Source organism: Felis catus, chromosome E2 (assembly GCF_018350175.1).
Source record: "Felis catus isolate Fca126 chromosome E2, F.catus_Fca126_mat1.0, whole genome shotgun sequence".
Taxonomy (NCBI): domain Eukaryota; kingdom Metazoa; phylum Chordata; class Mammalia; order Carnivora; family Felidae; genus Felis; species Felis catus.
The window spans coordinates 34,176,355-34,196,166 of NC_058382.1; the positions used below are offsets into that span (position 1 = coordinate 34,176,355).

At 42.2% G+C, this 19,812-nt stretch overlaps 1 protein-coding gene across 6 annotated transcripts in view; it reads right to left on the bottom strand.

Moving 5' to 3' along the window:
• Nucleotides 1-19,809, bottom strand: part of PSME3IP1 (proteasome activator subunit 3 interacting protein 1) — a 31,831-nt gene extending 12,022 nt beyond the window's left edge. Inside the window, exons 1-5 of one of the 6 annotated variants that reach the window (XM_006941530.5) lie at nt 19,663-19,809; nt 9,190-9,331; nt 8,556-8,654; nt 8,033-8,154; nt 3,209-3,342 (exon numbers count right to left, since the gene is read on the bottom strand). In XM_006941530.5, the coding sequence (XP_006941592.2) occupies nt 3,209-3,342; nt 8,033-8,154; nt 8,556-8,654; nt 9,190-9,316 (482 nt within the window). In that variant the 5' untranslated portion in view covers nt 9,317-9,331; nt 19,663-19,809. The other 5 variants (XM_006941535.4, XM_006941536.5, XM_003998065.5 and 2 more) reach the window with 5 other exon arrangements.
• Between the last annotated feature and the right edge of the window lie 3 nt (nt 19,810-19,812).

Sequence of the window (19,812 nt, forward strand, 5' to 3'; positions counted from 1 at the left end):
AGATCAATGGGGAAAGGCAGTAGTGTTTGTTGCTAGAAAATTAGCTACTCACTTGAAGAATAAAATTGAAAAGGGATCCCTAGCTCATACCTTCAAAAAAAAAAAAAAACTGATTTCAGGGGCACCTGGGTGGCTCAGTCAGTTAAGCATCCAACTCTTGGTTTCAGTTCAGGTCCTGATCTCATGTTTGGGGAGTTTGAGTTCCTTGCTGGGCTCTGTGCTGCCGGTGTGGAACCTGCTTGGGATTCATTTTCTCTCTCTCTCTGCCCCTCCTTTGCTTGCTTTCTCTCTGTCTCTCTGTGTAAAATAAATAAACTTAAAAAAAAAACTGACTATCTTCAAAAGGTATAAACTTCCAGTTAAAAGTCATGGTGTTGTAATGTGTAGCAGGGTGACTATAGTTGATAACACTGCACAGTGTACATTTACAAGTTGCTAAGAGTAGGTCTTAGAAGTTTTCATCACAAGTAAAATAAAATGTGTAAACATGTATGGTGATGGATATTAATTAGTCTTACTGTGATAATTTCACAATATATACATATATCAAATCATAATGCTGCATACCTGAAATTAATATAATATTATGTGTCTGACTGCCTTAGAATTTAAAAACCAACCACCTTAAAATTAATTAATGAAAGTAAAAAGAAAAGCTGTAAACTGGGGGTTGGGGGGGATAGGGAAATGTCAGGACTATATTTAAAAACAAACAAAACACACCTGCAAATCATTAAGATAAATACAAATAACCCAGTAGAAAAATGGCAAAATATTTGAACGTACCTACCACAGAAGAGGACACCTGAATGGCAAAACATATGAAATACGTCAACTATATGTGAACTGGAAATGCAAATTAAGACAGCAAGGAAACACTATTTCACAAAATCACTACATCACTGATCTGTGCTGTCCGGTAGGGCAGCAGTTAGCCACTTGTGGCTATTTAACACTTGAAATGTGACTAGTGTGACTAAGGAACTGGACTGAAAATTTTAGGTTTTTTTTCTTTTTTTTAATGTTTATTTTTGAGAGAGACAGAACATGAGCAAGGAAGGGGCAGAGAGAGGGGGAGACACAGAATCCGAAGCAGGCTCCAGGCTCTGAGCTGTCAGCACAGAGCCCGATGCGGGGCTCGAACCCGTGAACTGTGAGATCATGACCTGAACTGAAGTCAGACCCTCAATCAACTGAGCCACCCAGGCACCCTGAAAATTTTAGTTTCAATTAATTCAGATTTTGATAGTCACAGGTGGCCAAGTGGCTACCACACTGAACGGCACAGCTCTGGAGAAACATATGCACATACATAATAGAGCACGTCCTGGACCTATCAGCACCATTTATTATAGTTCAAGCACGCATCCACAAGAGAATGGACACATTTTAGTATCTCATAAAGCACTATGATATGACAGTGAAAATGAATAAATTACAGCTATATATACATGAACACACACAAAACTGTTTCAATCACAGAAACAATTGGAGTGAAAAACCAAATTTACAGAAGATCACATACAGAATGAAATTGTTTTTATAAAGTTCAAATACGAGCAAGCTATTACACTGTTTATGAATACGTATATAGGTAGCCAAAACAAAAACAAACACAAACAACCCCCTCCCCCACACACGCAGAAACTACTAAAAGTAAAGAAAGGCAAAAACATGATAAACCAGACTTGGGAACGTGGTGTGAGAGCAGCAAGGCAGAAAAGCAATGGAGAGGGAGCACAGAGGTGGACTCAATTTTGTTGATTACGTTCTAGGCACACACCAGGCACCAGACTTTCACAAGCATCAGAATCACCTGCGGAACTTTGAAAATCAGACTCCCAGACCTCACTTCAAACTTAATGAACCAGAATTAATGAAAGGCCTAGAAGCCACAGTAACAAACTCCCAGGTGATTCTAATAAACCCAGGGCTGGGTAGATTAGGACTCCTGCCCCAGGAGACTAATTTGTCATCTTGCCACAAAAAAACAATAATAATCGATGATCTAATAAAAGGTGATCTAAGGACTAAGGAAAAGAGATGGTTGTAACATCCATTCTGCTAGCAGCAAGACGCTGCTGAGAGGTATCTAACTGCCCACCTAGAGAGCCCTTTCTTGGTGAAGTCCAGTAAAACGGAACCAGGGCCAAATCCTGAAAGACACTGGACAAGGCACGAAAGCTTATGTGAAAACTGGAAAGGAATAATTCATGGCTCAGGTAATTGGCCCTTTTCAGGTTACTGCTACTCCTCCCCTCCACCGCTAAACCATGACGACATTTTTAGACGTAAGCCACGTCCTAGGAACATTTGCAGCGGATAGATGGTGCACCAAACCACAAGAGTGCATCGATGCGCTCCCTTAAAAACATGTGGCTGGTTGCCTTACTGATTTTCCTAACAGACTGCATCTGAACTTAACATTATTTCGCCCATGGTATGGCTGGTCAAACTGAAATGACCGGATTTAATCACTGGTGCCATTTCAAGATTTAGAAAGGGAGGAGCAAACCTAAGACAGAACTTATCAAAACCTCCAGGCAGTGCTGCCCCCCCACATCAGAACCCCAGCCAGGTCTATAATGCGGTCACAGCTTCCAGGGTCTCAAAGGCCACGGTGCCTTTGCAGCAGCTACTCCCGCTGCCCGAAATTTCTCCTCTCCCTCGTCCGCCAAAGCCCTACTTGTTCTATATAATCAACATCTCCCTCTAATGCTTTCCCTACCTTCCCCAACCTGAGCTCACATGCCCTCTCCAGTGAGTTATGTGTTTCCTCCTCCCTGCTCTCATTACACCCTACCCAAATCTTTTCACAGAACTCGCTCCCTCATTTGCCTAGAAATAGAGGCCCAAATATTGAACTCCATACCTCTGTTACTCTGTAACCTTGGACAAATGTTCTCAACCCATCAAACTTGTACTTCATAGACTTGTGTAAAGAGATCATTCCTGGAAAGCACTTAACACAATGCCTGGCACATGACAGGTGCCCAATGAAGAGTAGCTAGCGTTCTGTTGAATGAACAGTCCGACAGACAAGGGTCAAAGGCTACAGAAGACACCAAATCTGGAGGGGAAGAGAGAGGTAAGGCTACTAAAGAAACATCACCAAGACTTTCCGCTTAAGTATTTGCTCAGGCTACCATTACCAGTGGCATTCCAGAGTACACAGAGGGACATTTCAGTTGTGTGAGTGCTGGCTGACCTCTTATGTTTCACAGCTCCTGCCAACAGCTTCGCCTGGGAGAACTTGTTCTTGGTTTCTATGGATTTCACAGCCACTTTCTTCTCCACCTCCTTCTTGTTTTCTGGAGAAAGTCCAACTTTGTTGAGATTACTGTGTTGTAGGTTAAGGGTCAAACTAAGCAAAAAAAAGAGTAATGGCAGGACAGTGGTAAATCAAGAGAAGCCAGACTCGCATAATCCACTAGGACTTCAGCTCTGCCATGTAATGTTTGGCCTACTTATATTCAAAATAATGTCCTCTCCTCTTTATTCTGCCAGGAATATCCAGCTGATTTAAAGAGAGATGAAGGTGACCACAGAGGGAGAAGACCCAATTTAATATACAGAAGCAAACTTTTTCCCTCTCTCAGTGAAAATCTGAGTTACAGTCTGAAAACCTCCCTAAAGATATGGCCAACATCATGCTTGCTGGCAAAAACAAAAATCTTAATATAAATGCAACAGAAAAAAAACGTGGCTTCCCCCCAAATTTTTAAATATTTGCTTTCTTCCCCCAAGGGTAAAATCAAATCTTGCAGAATGTCCTACCACCAATGGCATTCAATCTTGGACACCACAGAGACTAACTCCTACTCTGCTGGTGCAAGACAACATCAGAATCACCTTAAGCCTCGTTAAAATACAAGAGTCCCTCCCCTGTCCCAAACCTACTGAATAAGGACCTCCAGAGGCCCAGGAAACTGTCTAAAATATTCTCTTCAAGGTGATTTTACCCAGTGCACATGCAACACAAGAACCAAAATGTCTTTAAAAGCACAACCAGTTCACTTGTAACATCACTTCTTGCAGGCTTGACCTCAATCTCTGGCTGTCAAGCTTTGGCACTTTCTTTTGTTCTCTCCGCCAGCCCCTCCCCGTCCTTCCCTTTCACACTCTCACAAACCATTAGCAATAGATTTGGACTTGGTGCAATTCTTTATTTAAGAGGCAGCGATGCCTTAACGGAACAATAGTGACACCTAGCGACCAAAACATCTAAGAAGCAGGTAATATCAGCCCAAAGCAGAGGGGGTATATGTATATGGCCTTTGAATCCTGGAGAAAACTGGGTATCAGAAATAAGGAAATTCTAATTCTGATCACTCTTCAGGCACTCACTTTCTTACAAGCACCAGTGACCTTAAATATTTGCAGTGTTCAATGGAGATTACACAAAACACTCTTACTATTCTGAGTTTCATCAATTTAAGGGTTTCAAAGTCAACATGGAAACTGATTGTATGTTAATATTATGTGTTTGGCCTTTTAGAATAAAAAAGAATCAGATTTCATCTTTCTAGTACCAAATGCCAAAAACCACCAGCATGATGATTTTTACCTGCAACTCCTTCATTAAGGGATAAATTCTTTTGAGAGACAGAGAGAGAGAGAGACAGTGTGTGAGTGGGACAGGCAAAGAGGGAGACAGAATTTGAAGCAGGCTCCAGGCTCTAAGCTGTCAGCACAGGGTCCGACGTGGGGCTCGAACGCACGGACCGTGAGATCATGACCTGAGCTGAAGTCGGATGCTCCACTGACTGAGCCACCCAGGCACCAAGGGATAAACTCTTAAGAGAAAACTCTTAATATTGAAAAATAAAAATGGAAAAACTTAACAAAACACACATATTTATAATACTAGGACACAGACAAAAAACACTTCACTTTTTATTCCTTTAAAGTGAAGAAAAACTGGGGCGCCTGGGTAGCTCAGTCGGTTTGAGTGTCCAACTCTTGATTTCGGTTCAGGTCATGATCTCACTCATGATCACGGGACTGAGCCCCACATGGGCCTCCAAGCTGAGCGTGGAACCTGCTTGGGATTCTCTCTCCCCCCCTCAGTCCTTCTCCCCAGCTCATGCTCTTTGTCTCTAAAATAAAAAAAATTTAAAAATCAATAGGTGAAAAAAAACGCTGCAACCTTTTTTTTGGGGGATGGGGTAGAGAATAATATTACTTTTGATCCAGAGCCAAAGCATAAGCCATTTTTCCCCTTAAGTTCCTCTCTCCCTAAAATGCTCTATATACACAAGCACACCTCAAAAATCTCAAGGAATTCATTAGATGAGGCATTTTTTTTAATTACATGCTTTTTAACACATATAATATCGCTAAATACTGGTTTAATCTGAAGAAAACAAAAGTTCTATTGTTTATATGGCACAAACCACAGTTTATCATCTTTACAAGTATCACATTATAAAATGTCTCCTATTATAACAATCAAGCAAAGTCAAGAATCTGCTCCTGACTTAGAGCTTCAATAAACAAATGTCTAATCCTTCAGTTCCTATCTCAACATGTCTCTGGCTGCATGCATGCCAGGGATCCGTGCATTACAGATCAGTGGGTTGGAAGGCTTGCTTTTCTACGGTTTTTCTAGACAGTTGGAACTTACCAAGTTTCCAACAAAAGCCACTACCCGTGGGGCCTCTCCAGTGTTGTCCTGTAATGTTAGCAGGGCAGGAAAGTTTCTTTTTGCCTTACTGCTGCCCTGTTCATTCTTCCCTTTGAACTGAAAACTGGAAGGCTTTGCACACTCATGCCAAACCAACACCACGCTCCAGAACGTTGCCTTGGGAGATGTTCTAGGTCTTATTTGCTAGCCTGCCAAATTAAGCACGTAAAACAAGACATAATTCTAATGATCACTGTAACTGATGTATTTCCTTAGAGGAAAAAAGGCTGGTGCGTGACACAATGCAGTATGTACCACATCTGCCCATCTCTACAAACATGCGCAGTATTCTTCTGGAGTCGCCAGGGAAGGCAGTGGAGAAGGGGAGCACCAGAAGGGCCAGCTTCAATCCTACAGTTGGGATTGAGGTGTGACTCTCCATCATCTCCGATCTTATTTTTTTTTTTTCAACGTTTATTTATTTTTGGGACAGAGAGAGACAGAGCATGAACGGGGGAGGGGCAGAGAGAGAGGGAGACACAGAATCGGAAACAGGCTCCAGGCTCTGAGCCATCAGCCCAGAATCTCACCAGAGCCCGACGCGGGGCTCGAACTCACGGACCGCGAGATCGTGACCTGGCTGAAGTCGGACGCTTAACCGACTGCGCCACCCAGGCGCCCCTCATCTCCAATCTTAAATGTTACACCAGAATCCCACTAGGAAAACCGGGACTGGAAGCCAGGGCTCTCACCACCAGTTCACAGTGGGTTTCACGGCACCAAGCTGCCACCTTATCTCAATTGTTGTCAGTCACCTTGATTTCAGCCAAATCCCTGGGAATTAGTCCACATTTGCTCCTACACAGCTCTTTAACGGAACCTACTGCACATTCCCTGCAAAAAAAACCAACTAGCACATAGACACAGCCGTATCACTAACTTTAGAGGTAAAGCCTGCTCAATCACACCAGTGGGGTTATTCAATTTATAAGCTTGAAATATTCAAATAAGTCTTCTCATAGGAAAAAAGCTAGGGTGGCTCTCCTGTGAGTCATTCATTAATTTGTTCACACATACACTGAGAACCTACATGCCAGGAACCAGGGAAATCAGTGGTGACCAAATCTTTATTCTCATGGATCTTTATATTCCAGCAGTAAGAGAGGCACAGAAACCAAGAAGCAAATTAAATTAAGATTTTCTTAATTTTCTTACGAGAATTACTGTTAAAAAGTGACATCATACACACTGATGTGCTTTGGTGAAATTTTAGAGGGGGTGTGGAGGGAAGAGGGTCTCTATGAGGGAGACGAGAGCTGAGACCCAAGTGCCATGAAATGCCAGCCCTGTAAAATCTGAAGACAGAACATTCCAGGCTGAAAAACAACAAACACAAAGGCCTTGAAATGGAATCACAAAGCTCAGCCTGAGAGGAACATAAAGGAGGCCAGCAGGCTGGAGTGTAGTGAACACGAGGAAGCAGTTCAAGACGCAACAGGAAGATGGGTTGGCCTAAATCATGCAGGGCCTGGTAAGAACGCAGACTTTTAAGCCTAAAGGCCACAGGAAGCCACTAGTGTTTCAAATAGGAAAGTGACAGGATTTCATGTATGTTTTTAAATGTTCTTTTTGACCAAAGTGAGAATGGATTGTTGCAGATGAGAGCAGAAGCAGAGACTAATTTGGTGGTCACAGTGGTCCTGAGAAGCACAGAGAGTCGAACTGCACAGAGGTGGAGTCCATTTTGGAAACAGTTTTTGGGCCAGGCCCGTGTAGGCACGGAAGCACCGTTACGGAGATCTGAAAGAGCAGAAAAAGAAGAGATCGGGGGGCGAGGGCAGTGTGAGGAGTGGAGAGTAGGGGTGGTGAGGCACAGAACTGAGAATTCTGACTCAGCCAAGTTACACGTGGGATGCCTATTGACACATGCAGGGGATGACAAAAAGGCAACACTGAGCCAAAGCGAGGTCATCTTTGTTGTCTTCTCGGTTTTCCCCTCTGTGGAAACAGAACAGAAGATCTTAAGGAGGACACAGGAGAGTCGCTAAACATTTCCTTTTGAAACTCAGAAGCCAATTTCCCCCCTGGATGAGTTTACTGCAGCGCCCATCTGTTTCAGAGTCTAATCCCACAAGGCAAAAATACCCTGGTACTGACTATTAGGATTTAGGCCTTTAGTTAATCCTAAAGGATCTGGACTTTTGATTGCAACAGACTCTTGCATGCGACCTAACTCCATAAATCGCTGCCAGTTATTCAGTCACAGGAATGTCAGTGTTGAAAGGGAACTCAGAGGTCACGAGGTAGAAAACCTTATTCTCATTCTATTTGTGAAGAAACTTAAATCCACAGACGTTGACGAGGAAACGGACACCATACAGATTTGTCTCAAGGTACAAAGGATATTCTGTATTCCTTCAGTTCTTTCAGTTCTTCTTCTCTTCGCTGCTTTTCTAGTAGTTCCTGCTGCCGGGAAACCTCGTCGAGGAAGTTAGTCTCATCTTCGTCTAAGCCTCTTACCATGTTTTCTGAGGAAATAATTGAACAAGGAACACTTAGCAGGCTAAAAGGAAAACAGAGTCAAATAAGATTTTTCCTTCTCCTTATTTTTAATAAGCAGCAGATCCTTTAGAGGATTAGAAGAAAGAATTTGTAAACACCTCGGCTTCTGGAGAGGGAACACAGCATAAAATCAAGGCATTTCTTCCATTACTAGACATTAGCACAGAATTAAAATGGGTATCTTGAGCTCGAAACAAAAATGTTCAATGTGGTCTGGAAGGCAGCAAGCTATCTCTTTTCCACCAAATGAACATCTAGAGACTAGATAATCAAGACAGTTCCGTGGCTAGTTAGACAAAGTGTTGCATGAGGCAAAAGTGCACCAAAAAGGCTGTGCGGAGTGTGCTGGACTGTTTCTGAAGCTTACTGAATTTGAACTGCTCCTCATACTCCTGCTGCTTTCTGTCTTTCTGTTCCTGTAGCCTTTCATACAGAGACCGAGGGTCATAAACCTCCTCTGGACATTCTGAAAGAAAGGGGGAGGGAAAGAAAGAGAGGGGGGAGAAAAGGTACATACTTTAGAATTGTTCACATTATTTTGGAATCACAAAGGATTTCAAAGATAAAGTCAAGTCTCTGCATGATCTGAGGGCAAGGATAACACAAAAATAGCACAAAGTCCACAGCTTCCCTCTGGACCTGAGAGAGGGGCCGGCAGTTCTCAAAGGCAACCACCAACGGCAAGAGGACCCACGGCCGAGACAGTTAACTGGAAGAGGGGCCAGCCCAACCCCCACAAAGCGGCAGCATTCTCAGTCGTTCAGATCCTGCATCCCCCTGTAAAGATGGAACAGACTTGCAGAATCTCCTAGAAGGCAGGATGGTGGCATGGACAATGCATACTGTGCTTCTGCTCCCACCACGGGGGCCTTGCATTGGCTCCTGCCCCACTCTGAGTCTCAATCCCCCTACTCTAAAGTGAGGACATTAGTGCCCCCTCTGAGGGCTGCTGTGAAGATCAGAGATCGTTACGCTGAATACCGAACTGTAAGCCCACATACCTTCTGGATCTTCAGGTTTTCGAACTTTCTCCCATTCTTCTTGCCTCCTTTTGCGCCGTTCATCTAGTTCTGCCTCGGACACAAACCTCTTTTTGATAACAAGATTACCATCATCCCCTCCATCCATAATGGAACAACTGGTCTACAAAAAACATATGAAACATTTCAAGTGAGAACCGCAATTTAAATTCTAAGGTGAAACAAGATTTAGCTCTGTCTCACCTAGCAACAGATTATAGATCATTGATGGAAGCACATGATTACATTTTTCCTACTGTATCAGGCAGTTTTATTCACATTTATGTTATCTACGAAGTCAGCGAGAGGACCTGGACTAATTCTTATTACCTGCTGTAATTACACGGAAGTCTTACACTGCAGATATTTCTTGGTCCCTCTAATCTAAACCAATTGGCTTCCTGGGCACCCTAACTTTTTCCCCAGTTTTCAACCTCTTTTATTTCAGTGACATCTGACATTGTTCCTTCTTGAAATACCTGTTTCAGGGACATTCCACTACCTCCATTTGCGTTATTGTTTCCAAGTAGGTCTCAGAATGGAGAAACTCAGGTATTCAAGGAGCCCTGGAAACAAAGTCTAGTTTGTACAACAGGGAAGGGATGTGCCTAGAGGCACACAAGCCCCAAATGGAGAAAGCGAGACGAGAACCCAGATCTCCTAACTTCAGGTTTAATGTGCTGTGCGCCACACTGAGTGGGGTTCAGGTCTTTCCTGACCTTCCTTCCTGTAAGCTACAGATCTATGCCCCTAAAGAGTCTATCTTCAATCCTTCCCTTTTCTCACTCCCACAATGACCTCGCCCACTTTATGAATATCTTGATGTACAAGATTCCCAAATCCCAAATCCATATACCTCTACCTGAGCCTCTCTTCGGAAGGAAGGGACAAAGAAATATAGAGGAGTGTGCATTACTCCTTTTAAGCCTTTCTGCTTTTCTTTGCTAGTTTCTTCCTTCCTTCCTTCCTTCCTTCCTTCCTTCCTTCCTTCCTTCCTTCCTTCCTTCCTTTCTGAAGAACCATGGAATTAACTCTCTACTCAGACATGTTGTATTATTCACAGAATTACACCCTAACAAGGAAGCAGATATTCTGCACTACTAAGACATCAACTCAATGTCCATTCCAAGATGATCCCGAATAACAAATGTAAGTCTCTACTGATAGCACAAAAATAAAGAAGCTGCCATTTATTGAACTCTTACCATGCACCAAATACATTTTTATGTATATTATCTCATTTATGCTTCCATTGACCCTATGAGAAATACTCTCTCCTCACAGATGAAGAAATGGAAGCCCAGGGAAGTTAGGTCACTCGTCCAAGGGGATAAAAGGTGGTGAATGGTAGAGCTGGTTTGACATCAAAAATTCATACTCTTACCCACTTCACCATCCCCTTCCCCAGAAACCTGGGATCCTGGTTAAAAAGAAGGACATGTCAATTTCAGCGTTCTTCCTGTACCAAATTCCAGGCTGAAACTGTTCATGTAAATATTTTAATAAAGATGAAAATGGAAGATAAGAAAACAAATCCAAACATTCTTAACAAGAGACCAGTTTCAGCCCAAATCCTACTGTAGCTGAATTTTAGTTCAATATAACAACCATGAGAGAGAATTTTGAAATTTACTAGAAAGAAAACCAAATCAATTGGCAGAAGCTACTGTTCCCACCTAAAACCCACAACCTGCACACTTGTGATTTACCCTCAATGTCTCCAGCCAAAGGACTGTTACAGAAACAGAATTATTCAGTCTCTGTTGACCATGCCAAAAATTCCTCAAGTTCTGCAGAATAACCTCTTAGGAAACATGAGCTGACATATTCTTAAATGTCTTAAATTAGGACTCTAATGAATGGGAGGGATACACTGGATTCTCGATGTCCCCCCTTTCTTATTTCCTGGTAAATAATTCAGAGTGGCTCGGGTCCTTATGTCACACCTAACAGGATTCTCCATCCAACATACAAATCCACCATACATACCCAGGAGATTTTCATCCAACCCACACTCTAAAACTTCAACAGGGACCAATGCACTCATTCCCAGGCAGCTGACTCCCTCTCTGAGTAGATTTGACTGGTAGGATAGTTCTTCCTTAAACCAAACTGCAATCTGTCTCCCTATAAATTCCACACTCAGGTTTAATCCACTGGGACTACAGAAAAGGAGCCAAATCCTTTTTACAACATGACAATGCTTCCACTGTTTGAGGACAACTCCCACGGTCCTCCTAATCTGTCACTTTTCTGGACCAAACATCCCTAGTTCTTTTAATCTTACGAAGCAGAGAAAAATAATAGTTTCTCAAAGCAGTAAACTTATCAGATTGCATAGGATTTCAACCTGGGAAATAAATGTTAGGATGTGGCAATGCCCTGGCCTTCCTACTGAATGCATCTCTCTACTCTCATTGTACGTTTTAAAAAAGGAAAGCAAATAACATATTAATACTGAAAAAAAGTGTTCCAATAGGCAAAAACAAAACAAAACAAAACCTAGACTCGCAAATGGTTCCATCTAAATGAGAATTCAGTCTCTAAGATTTATTCTTATAAATCAAAATTAAGAAAGTAAAATCATTAATTTTCACAGCTTGTTGCATTTTTGGAAAAGGAGAACCTGTCTTCACTTAAACTTTAACCAAGATCCCTGAACTCAAGGGACAAAGCCTTCAAGATACACGTGTTAAAAGATTTGAATTTGAAACAGAAACTAGAGAATCTTCCAACACTTCACTCTGGGAAAAAGACAAACCTATGGGATTCCAAGAAATCCTTATTCTCTTTCTCATCAATCTTTTTTCACTTAAGTGTTAGAATTCAACTTCTACCCAAAGAGTTGAGTCTGTGCCATTCACCATCTTTCACACCACAAGGACAAAACCAGGAATTGGAGATGGTTACCAAAACTCAAAGAAGATGAAGCAGCACGTTGAAAATGAAGCAGCACGTTGAAAAAGGGAAATTTAAAGACAATGGCTTCAGAATTTGACAGAGAAACTACCGCTCTCAATGGGATGGTTTCCCGAAAACAGAGTCAAAACGAATGAACACTTAAAAAAGCCTGCTCTTTAAAGCTAATATTATAGTCCTGATATTCCCTTGTCTCAAAATAACTTTTAAAAAGCTAGATGGCCACACCTAATTATAATGAATTTCTGAGCATTAAAGGGATACAACTAAAGCACAGATTGCTCTATCCTTTCTAGCCTTTCTACATCTTCCGTGTGTCCTCATTCCCTGGCACTTCAACCATCATTCCCTCCTTGCCTTCAACCTTGCCAGTGGCCGTCCTGGCTACTGGTCATCTTCCTATGTTAGGAGAGGTCAAAGATAGGGACAGAAAATGCTCATGAACAAGTGGCCATACTCCTGAGTATTCAGATAATGGTCAGGATATTCCCTCTCCAGAAATACTCGGATTTTTTTCAGGATTCAAAACTTCACTGTCAATACATACCGCCAAGAAGCAAGCTTAACTTCACACACCTTTCACCACAACTTGATCGAAGTTCCCCACTAGAAAACAAGTACCTTCTGTACCAGTCTCCTTACACAAGGCAGCGCAGGTAACGATAAAGACTTTACACTCTGTCTGAAATCAAGAGACCTCAGTTCTGCCAGTTACAAGCTGTATGCCCTGGGCAAGTCACTTAAGTGCTCAGAGTCTTGGTTTCCTCATCCCCAGGTTGCACTCACCAGTGGGGATTAAAATAGTCCTGCACAACAGAGAGTTTCTGTGAGGATAAACAAGGTAATTTGTGCAAAGCACTTAGCACACTGTTTGACACATGCCTAAAAAATGCTTTGAAAGGTCTGCCATTACTACAAAGCACTACGCTAAGCTCTGGACTGATTATAGGAGAGAAATACTGTCTGTACTCAAGGAGTGGGGGAGAAACAGATCAGTCACGTGAACAAAGGGATTACATCAAACAGAGAAATTAGGAAAAACTTACATGTATATATAATTTGGTAATTCTATATTTTCCCTTTAGTTGGTTTCTCCATTTTACTATTTTATTAGGTTAATTTAAATAAACTTGACATTGTGCTTCCACTAGTCCAGCACTATGCCAGATTCTATGAGGTGCATAGAAGAAATAAACTTTAAAAGAGTTAGTACCCTTAAGCTAGTTAATACCAGATAATAGTGCATATAACGAATTACTACAATGAATAGTACAAGTAAGGGGCAACAATGAAGGGCATAAATACGGATCAATCTAGTTTCCCTGACTGAAAACCTGGACATGAACCTTTTCCCTCACTGCCTTACATCTCACCAGTCACCAAGTCTGGTGTTGCTACCTCATAATGACCTCTTTTTTATCCATCTTTCCTTTTTTTCAAGAGGAGAGTCCTTTCTTTTTTTTAGTTTACTTATTTATTTTGAGAGAGAAAGAGAGAGCTGGGGAGGGGCAGAGGGAGGGAGAATGAATCTCAAGCAGGCTCCGCACCCCCAGCACAGAGCCCGACACTGGGCTTGAACCCATGAACCGTAAGACCATGACCTGAGCCGCAATCAGGAGTCAGAAGCTCAACTGACTGAGCCACCCCGGCCTCCTGAGTCCTTTCCTTTCTAATGTCTTCTTTTCAGGGCCTCATCCCGGCAAGGGCTACTGCAATAGCCTTCCACTAGTCTCCCTGTTTCTACATTCACCCCTACTCGAGCAGTTTCTAACTCTAACACGACCCCAGCACTGACCCACTGTGTTTTACCGTTTGTGACTGTTCCAACGGCTCTTTGTATTCGTAGTGCTTCTTAGCACAGTGTCTGGCATGTATTAGGCAGATAATAATAAATACTTATTTAATAAACCAACCATGAAGAGGATTTCAAGAATTTATGCAGGGAAGAATGATCTCACATGAATATTCTAAGGTAATGTCCACACAAGTTACAGAAAATAGTAGATGTTACGTAAGCATTTGCTCAAGCTCCTATGTCTCACAGGGAATTCTATTCAAACACAAAATTTGGGTGGCCAGAAACACACGACCAAAAATTAAATCGCTTTCCTATATTACATAATTGATATCTTCTTCAAGAATAACTCACTACTTTCCTTTAATTTCAACTGACTGAAAAATGCTGTTACACTGAAGAATAAGTATTTCCCACACAAAGCATTTTTCTTTGAAGAGTTCAATTTTCATTGGTTGTTTATTCTGCAAAAGAAGGTGATGAGAACCTGGAGCTCATTCACCTCCTTCTGGAAGTAGGCAAGAAGAGGAAAATAAACTGTTTATTTCTAAATCCTACTGCCCTGCTAAATTTCCACAAGTCTCTTATTTTTCCCCTTTGCTAGAATAATTAAAAACAAAACACAGGGGCGCCTGGGTGGCACAGTCGGTTAAGCGTCCGACTTCAGCCAGGTCACGATCTCGCGGTCCGTGAGTTCGAGCCCCGCGTCGGGCTCTGGGCAGATGGCTTAGAGCCTGGAGCCTGTTTCCCCTCTCTCTCTGCCCCTCGCCCGTTCATGCTCTGTCTCTCTCTGTCCCCAAAAAAAAAAATTAAAAAAAAAAAACAAAAAAAAAACCACAAACAAAGCCCAGGGGCCTGGGACCGAACTATAAAGATTCATGTAGGAATAAAGAGTATTTACAACAGGAATATTCGTTTTCTTCAGTGTTTAATTTTAGAAAGAATAAATGCTGTCAACTTTCCTTTACTCACATTGCTTTTTTCCCCCGTAAGATGATTCAAGTTTAATTATCAAACTAAACATTGCATTACCTTAAAAAGGATTAAGTTCTTCAAATAGGGAATTCATGGAAAACCAAAACCATACCAAAATCACTTTGTGCAACCTTAAAAGTTACAAACTGACACTTATAAATAAATAAATAGTTTTCACATTTGCTTGACAGCCAAAAAAACACAAAGTTCTTATATATCAGGCCAAAGTAACTGTTAAACATAGCACTTCTGTGTTTGTACTGGAGACTGTGGTATTTAATTTCCAGGTTGGAGGGACAAAATGCGCCCGGTGACACCGCATGCTATACAAGATATAAAACTTCCACTGCTGCTGCCCCCAAAGTAATTCCTACTGCTGACTTGAAAAATTATTCCATTTAGCTAGTGCCATGATACAAGTTAATGAGATCTGGTTTCCTATGGAATTGAATTTTGTGATGGCAGACTACTTAAGTGTTTACATCACTGGCCACTACACCTTCCTAATTCTAACATTAGACTGTAGTGTAAAAATACACCAGGGGGAATCAGATTTCTTTGTTATGGTGTTCTGAGGCTTCTCTTTGGGAAGCAAAAACAATAGGCCAATCCACTTTCCTTTCGCCAGTAAATATACTTAAGTCCTGCTCTTCCAACATTTTTACCCTGATGTTCAACTCACATGGGATTTCAAAATGCAAGACAGCAATTAAGAGGAATTTGCCATCTGGCAAACTCAACTGTATTCCAAATAGATAGCTTTCTGGCCAGAAGTCACTTCTACCAAGCCACAGTAATTCAGATCAAGATGACTTTCCCTATACATTATAAAACTTCAGAGCACGACAACTTCTAACAGAGAACAAGATGAGCATTTGTTACCAAAGTAACCCTCAATCTAACATTAAGCCTTATTTAATGCACTCCAGTAGCAGAGGAGACTAAAGGAATCTAAAAATCAGGGTACAGCATATGCAATTTTATTCATATTTAAAATGTTTATTATAAAGAGCAATTTGTCACAATCTTCTGGTTGTCCAGGCATCGAAAAAAACACATGCAAAAAAAAAATTTTTTTAAAGCAAACGTATATATACATTTATCTTTTCATAGCACAAGAACAGTCTCGGGGCGCCTGGGTGGCGCAGTCGGTTAAGCGTCCGACTTCAGCCAGGTCACGATCTCACGGTCCGTGAGTTCGAACCCCGCATCGGGCTCTGGGCTGATGGCTCGGAGCCTGGAGCCTGTTTCCGATTCTGGGTCTCCCTCTCTCTCTGCCCCTCCCCCATTCATGCTCTGTCTCTCTCTGTCCCAATAAATAAACCTTGAAAAAACAAAAATATTTAAAAGAACAGTCTCATCATATGTGCTTTTACCTTGAATTCATCTATATGCACTGAAAGAAAAAGAGATCTTAAAATATTGATTTCCTTGACTGATCATCAGTTCCTTAGTTTATGTGTGCCTCTCAGAGTATAATCACTTTCCTCACTATGTATGATTCTAATATTAGCTGTATTTTTTACACATTGTGACTCCTAAATGCCAACCAACTAGTTCATCTGGGGTTCAAAGGAAGATAAACTTTGCATTACACAAACCATACAAGGCCAACTAACCCATTCAGTGGTATTGTTGAAGTCAATCTTTACAGGGGACCTACTGTGTGCAAGGCACAGAGTGCTAGGTGCTGAAATGGCACTCTACAATTTAGCAAATGAAAAAGTTGCATTCAGTAAAAGAGATAAGGTTGGCATAAGCAATTTTAGGAAAAGAATGAGGTTAAATGCTACAAGAGAATAAACAGAAGCTAAGCACTATGGAGTTCAGAAAAGGAAGACTAAAAAAAGTACCAGGGAAGCTTCATGTTGACAGCAGCTGTGACACTATATAGGGAAAAGTGGTGGAAGTTTAAGGTATACGGAGAAAGACGATCTTTAAGATTGCCTAAAATCACAAATTTCGCATTCCAAAATCAACACGAAAGGGGGCTTTCATTTCCAGAAATAGTGGGCTAGGTAATTAAGACCAATCCTCTACCTCTATGATTAAACAAACAAAAACTGGAAGAAATTTTTTAAATGATTCTTAAACAGAAAACCTAACAAGGCAGTAAAAAATAAAAAATAAAATAAAAAAAAAAAAAGGCCCAAAGCCAAGAAAGGTGAAAGAAAATCAGAAATTAAACCCAACATTCAAACTGGTTTTCATCCTGAGGATTTCTCTGACCTTGAAAACTGCTGTTTTGATGCACTTACGAAGCAACAGAAACAAAAGTCAAAGCCAGGAGTCCACAAAAGGTGCAGAGTCTGATAACCAACTTCTTCTTCATCTTAACCTAGTGTCCCAAAGAACTATACCATTAAGATAAAGGTGGGGGCGCCTGGGTGGCTCAGTCTGTTAAGTGTACAACTCCTGATTTCGGCTCAGGTCATGATCTTAGGTTAGTGAGTTTGAGACCCGCGTCAGTGCAGAGCCCTCTTGGGCTTCTGTCTGTCTCTGTCTCTCAAAAATAAATAAATTTTTTAAAAAGGTAAAGGTGAACTGGGAGGAAAAACAGCAGCAATAATGAGCAAAAGGAACAGACTCAAAGGGAATTGACAGTGGAATTAACACATATAGATTATAAAACAATGCTTACTGCGTTGAAAGAAACAAAAACCAAGCCTCTAAATTAACAGCAGACTGTGAAACAATGGCATGGCACATTTGAAAAAGGATGAAATAGAACCTCAGGGACTAAAAAACACAATAACTGAATTTAAGATGTCAATGGAAGGGTGTAATAACAGATTAGAAATAACTTGAGAATTAATGAAGAAAACATTATCCAGGATGTAGTATGGAAAAATAAAGGAGTAAGAGGCATAGACAATAAAGTGAAAGGATCTGTGTTAAATCAGCAAAGGAGGTAAACAATGGGGCATAGCAATATAAAATGGCCAAGAATTTACAGAATAAAAAGAAGTCTGACAAACACCAAATCCAACAAAAACACATCCATAGTTGGATATATCGCCAGGAAAATGCAGAAAACAAAAAACAGAAAACAACTTTTAAAATACATCCTACAATAAAGAAACAGATCACATTTAAGAATGAAGACAAAGCATTTTCAAAAGGTGATCAACAGTGAATATACCGAACTTGTTTAATGCAGCTGCCCAAAAGGCACGATTACAGTATGAGTGCATGAATGGCGGAACCACGCACTTTAATTACTTCACTTACCAGCTACGTGGATTTCAATTTCTGAGGCAGCAGCTAAACTCTAACCAAACATCAAGATTCTTAGAAGGTAAAAGGGAAGACTGCTAACCAGGTAAATGGTCTTGACATAATTCTTCCCGATTGTAAAGGATTAAGACACCAACACTTCAGCTGAGAAAAATAGGCGGCCAGCCTCTGCTTTCAGACCCCTATAAATTGTTAACAGCTCCTCTCATGCTCCATTTGAAAGACTGTAAAGGCTGCTTTTATCCCCGCTCAATTCCTGGTTATCAAAAGGGAGTATAAACACTGATTCTTTTCAAGGATTTCAGAAGTCGTGCCCTCCAAACTATTTCATGAGGTCCCTGTTTGATATCAAGTCAAACAGCCGAACAATCAACAAATCTTACCTCACAGCTGGTATACACAAGAGGGCATCGGGAATTCTCACCACCAGGCCCGCACTTGGCTTCCCTGGGTCCCAACTGCAGACCTACTCAGTCAGACTATCTGGGGGGTAGGGTCCGAGAGTCTGCATTTAAGCAGGCCACAGAAGATCTCGTTTTCTACTAGATTAAGAACCACTGCTATCAACAAGTAGGTCGCCACCTTTACACCTGTGCGCATTGACAACTCACGTGAGCAAACTTTCAATCAAGATCCTTCAACCCAACCCTCAGTCTTAGTTTCCTTTTTTTTTTTTTTTTTTTTTTGCGAAACGAGCACGGTGGATTGCTATCTATCAGAAGAAAATGCATTGAGCACAGCAAAAGGTGCATGGTGCATAATAAATGTGTTTCCCATCCTACACTTGCACGCTGTGATTCAACCATGTCCAACCAGGCACTCCCACATCTCCTGAGTAGCCCGGGGCCTTTCCAAGACCCCTGGGAGAGAGCCCGCTCCTCACTTGGAACCTGGGTGGCCCCACTTAGCAGAAACGGTGGAAGAGATCCCGCAAGAGGTGCGAAGTCCCAAGACCGCTAGAAAGGGCCGGGATCCTTCCCCCCAGACGACTTGGAGGCCTTCCCGCGGGTTCCCTCGGCTCCCCTCAGGCTGGCCCCCAGCAAGCCCCTGGCCCCGGTGACTCAGAATACTGGGCAAGTGCGCAGACTGAGAACGGACTTGGCTCTAAACCTCACACCAGACGTAGCCCACCCCCCCCCCCCCAACACACCCCCATCTCCTCAGCGAAGAAGCTGGAGCCCAGGTCTCTCTGCCAGGGCCCAGGCCGCACTCACCTACCAGCGTGCAGGAGGCTAGACCCCCTCACCTCGGCGGTGCCCACCCCAAACCGCCACCACTAAGGCCACGCGCTCTTTAGGGGAAAAAAAAAAAAGGGAAAGAGAGAAAGAAGAAAAGAAAAGAAGGAAAATAGCCTTTGCTTTTGTATTCCTTTTGACCCTTCAGGGCTTCCTCTTCCTCACCGCCACAACAAAGTTCCGCCCCGCTTCCGGTAGCGTAACCCAATCCGCACCTTTCTTCCTCCCCAGGAGACAGATGGAAATCCGGTACCAGGAAAGCTAGCCAGAGAGACTTGATTGGGCCATTCTCACCTCAGCAAGGGGATTGGCCAGCTCGTGCTTGGGGGGCGGGTCGGGCCCGGCGATCACGTGATACCACCCCTGAACTATGATTGGCTGTAAGGGAGAGGGCTTGCCACAGAGGAAGGGGCGTTTCCTAGGGGACTGAGGGAGGGCAGGGGC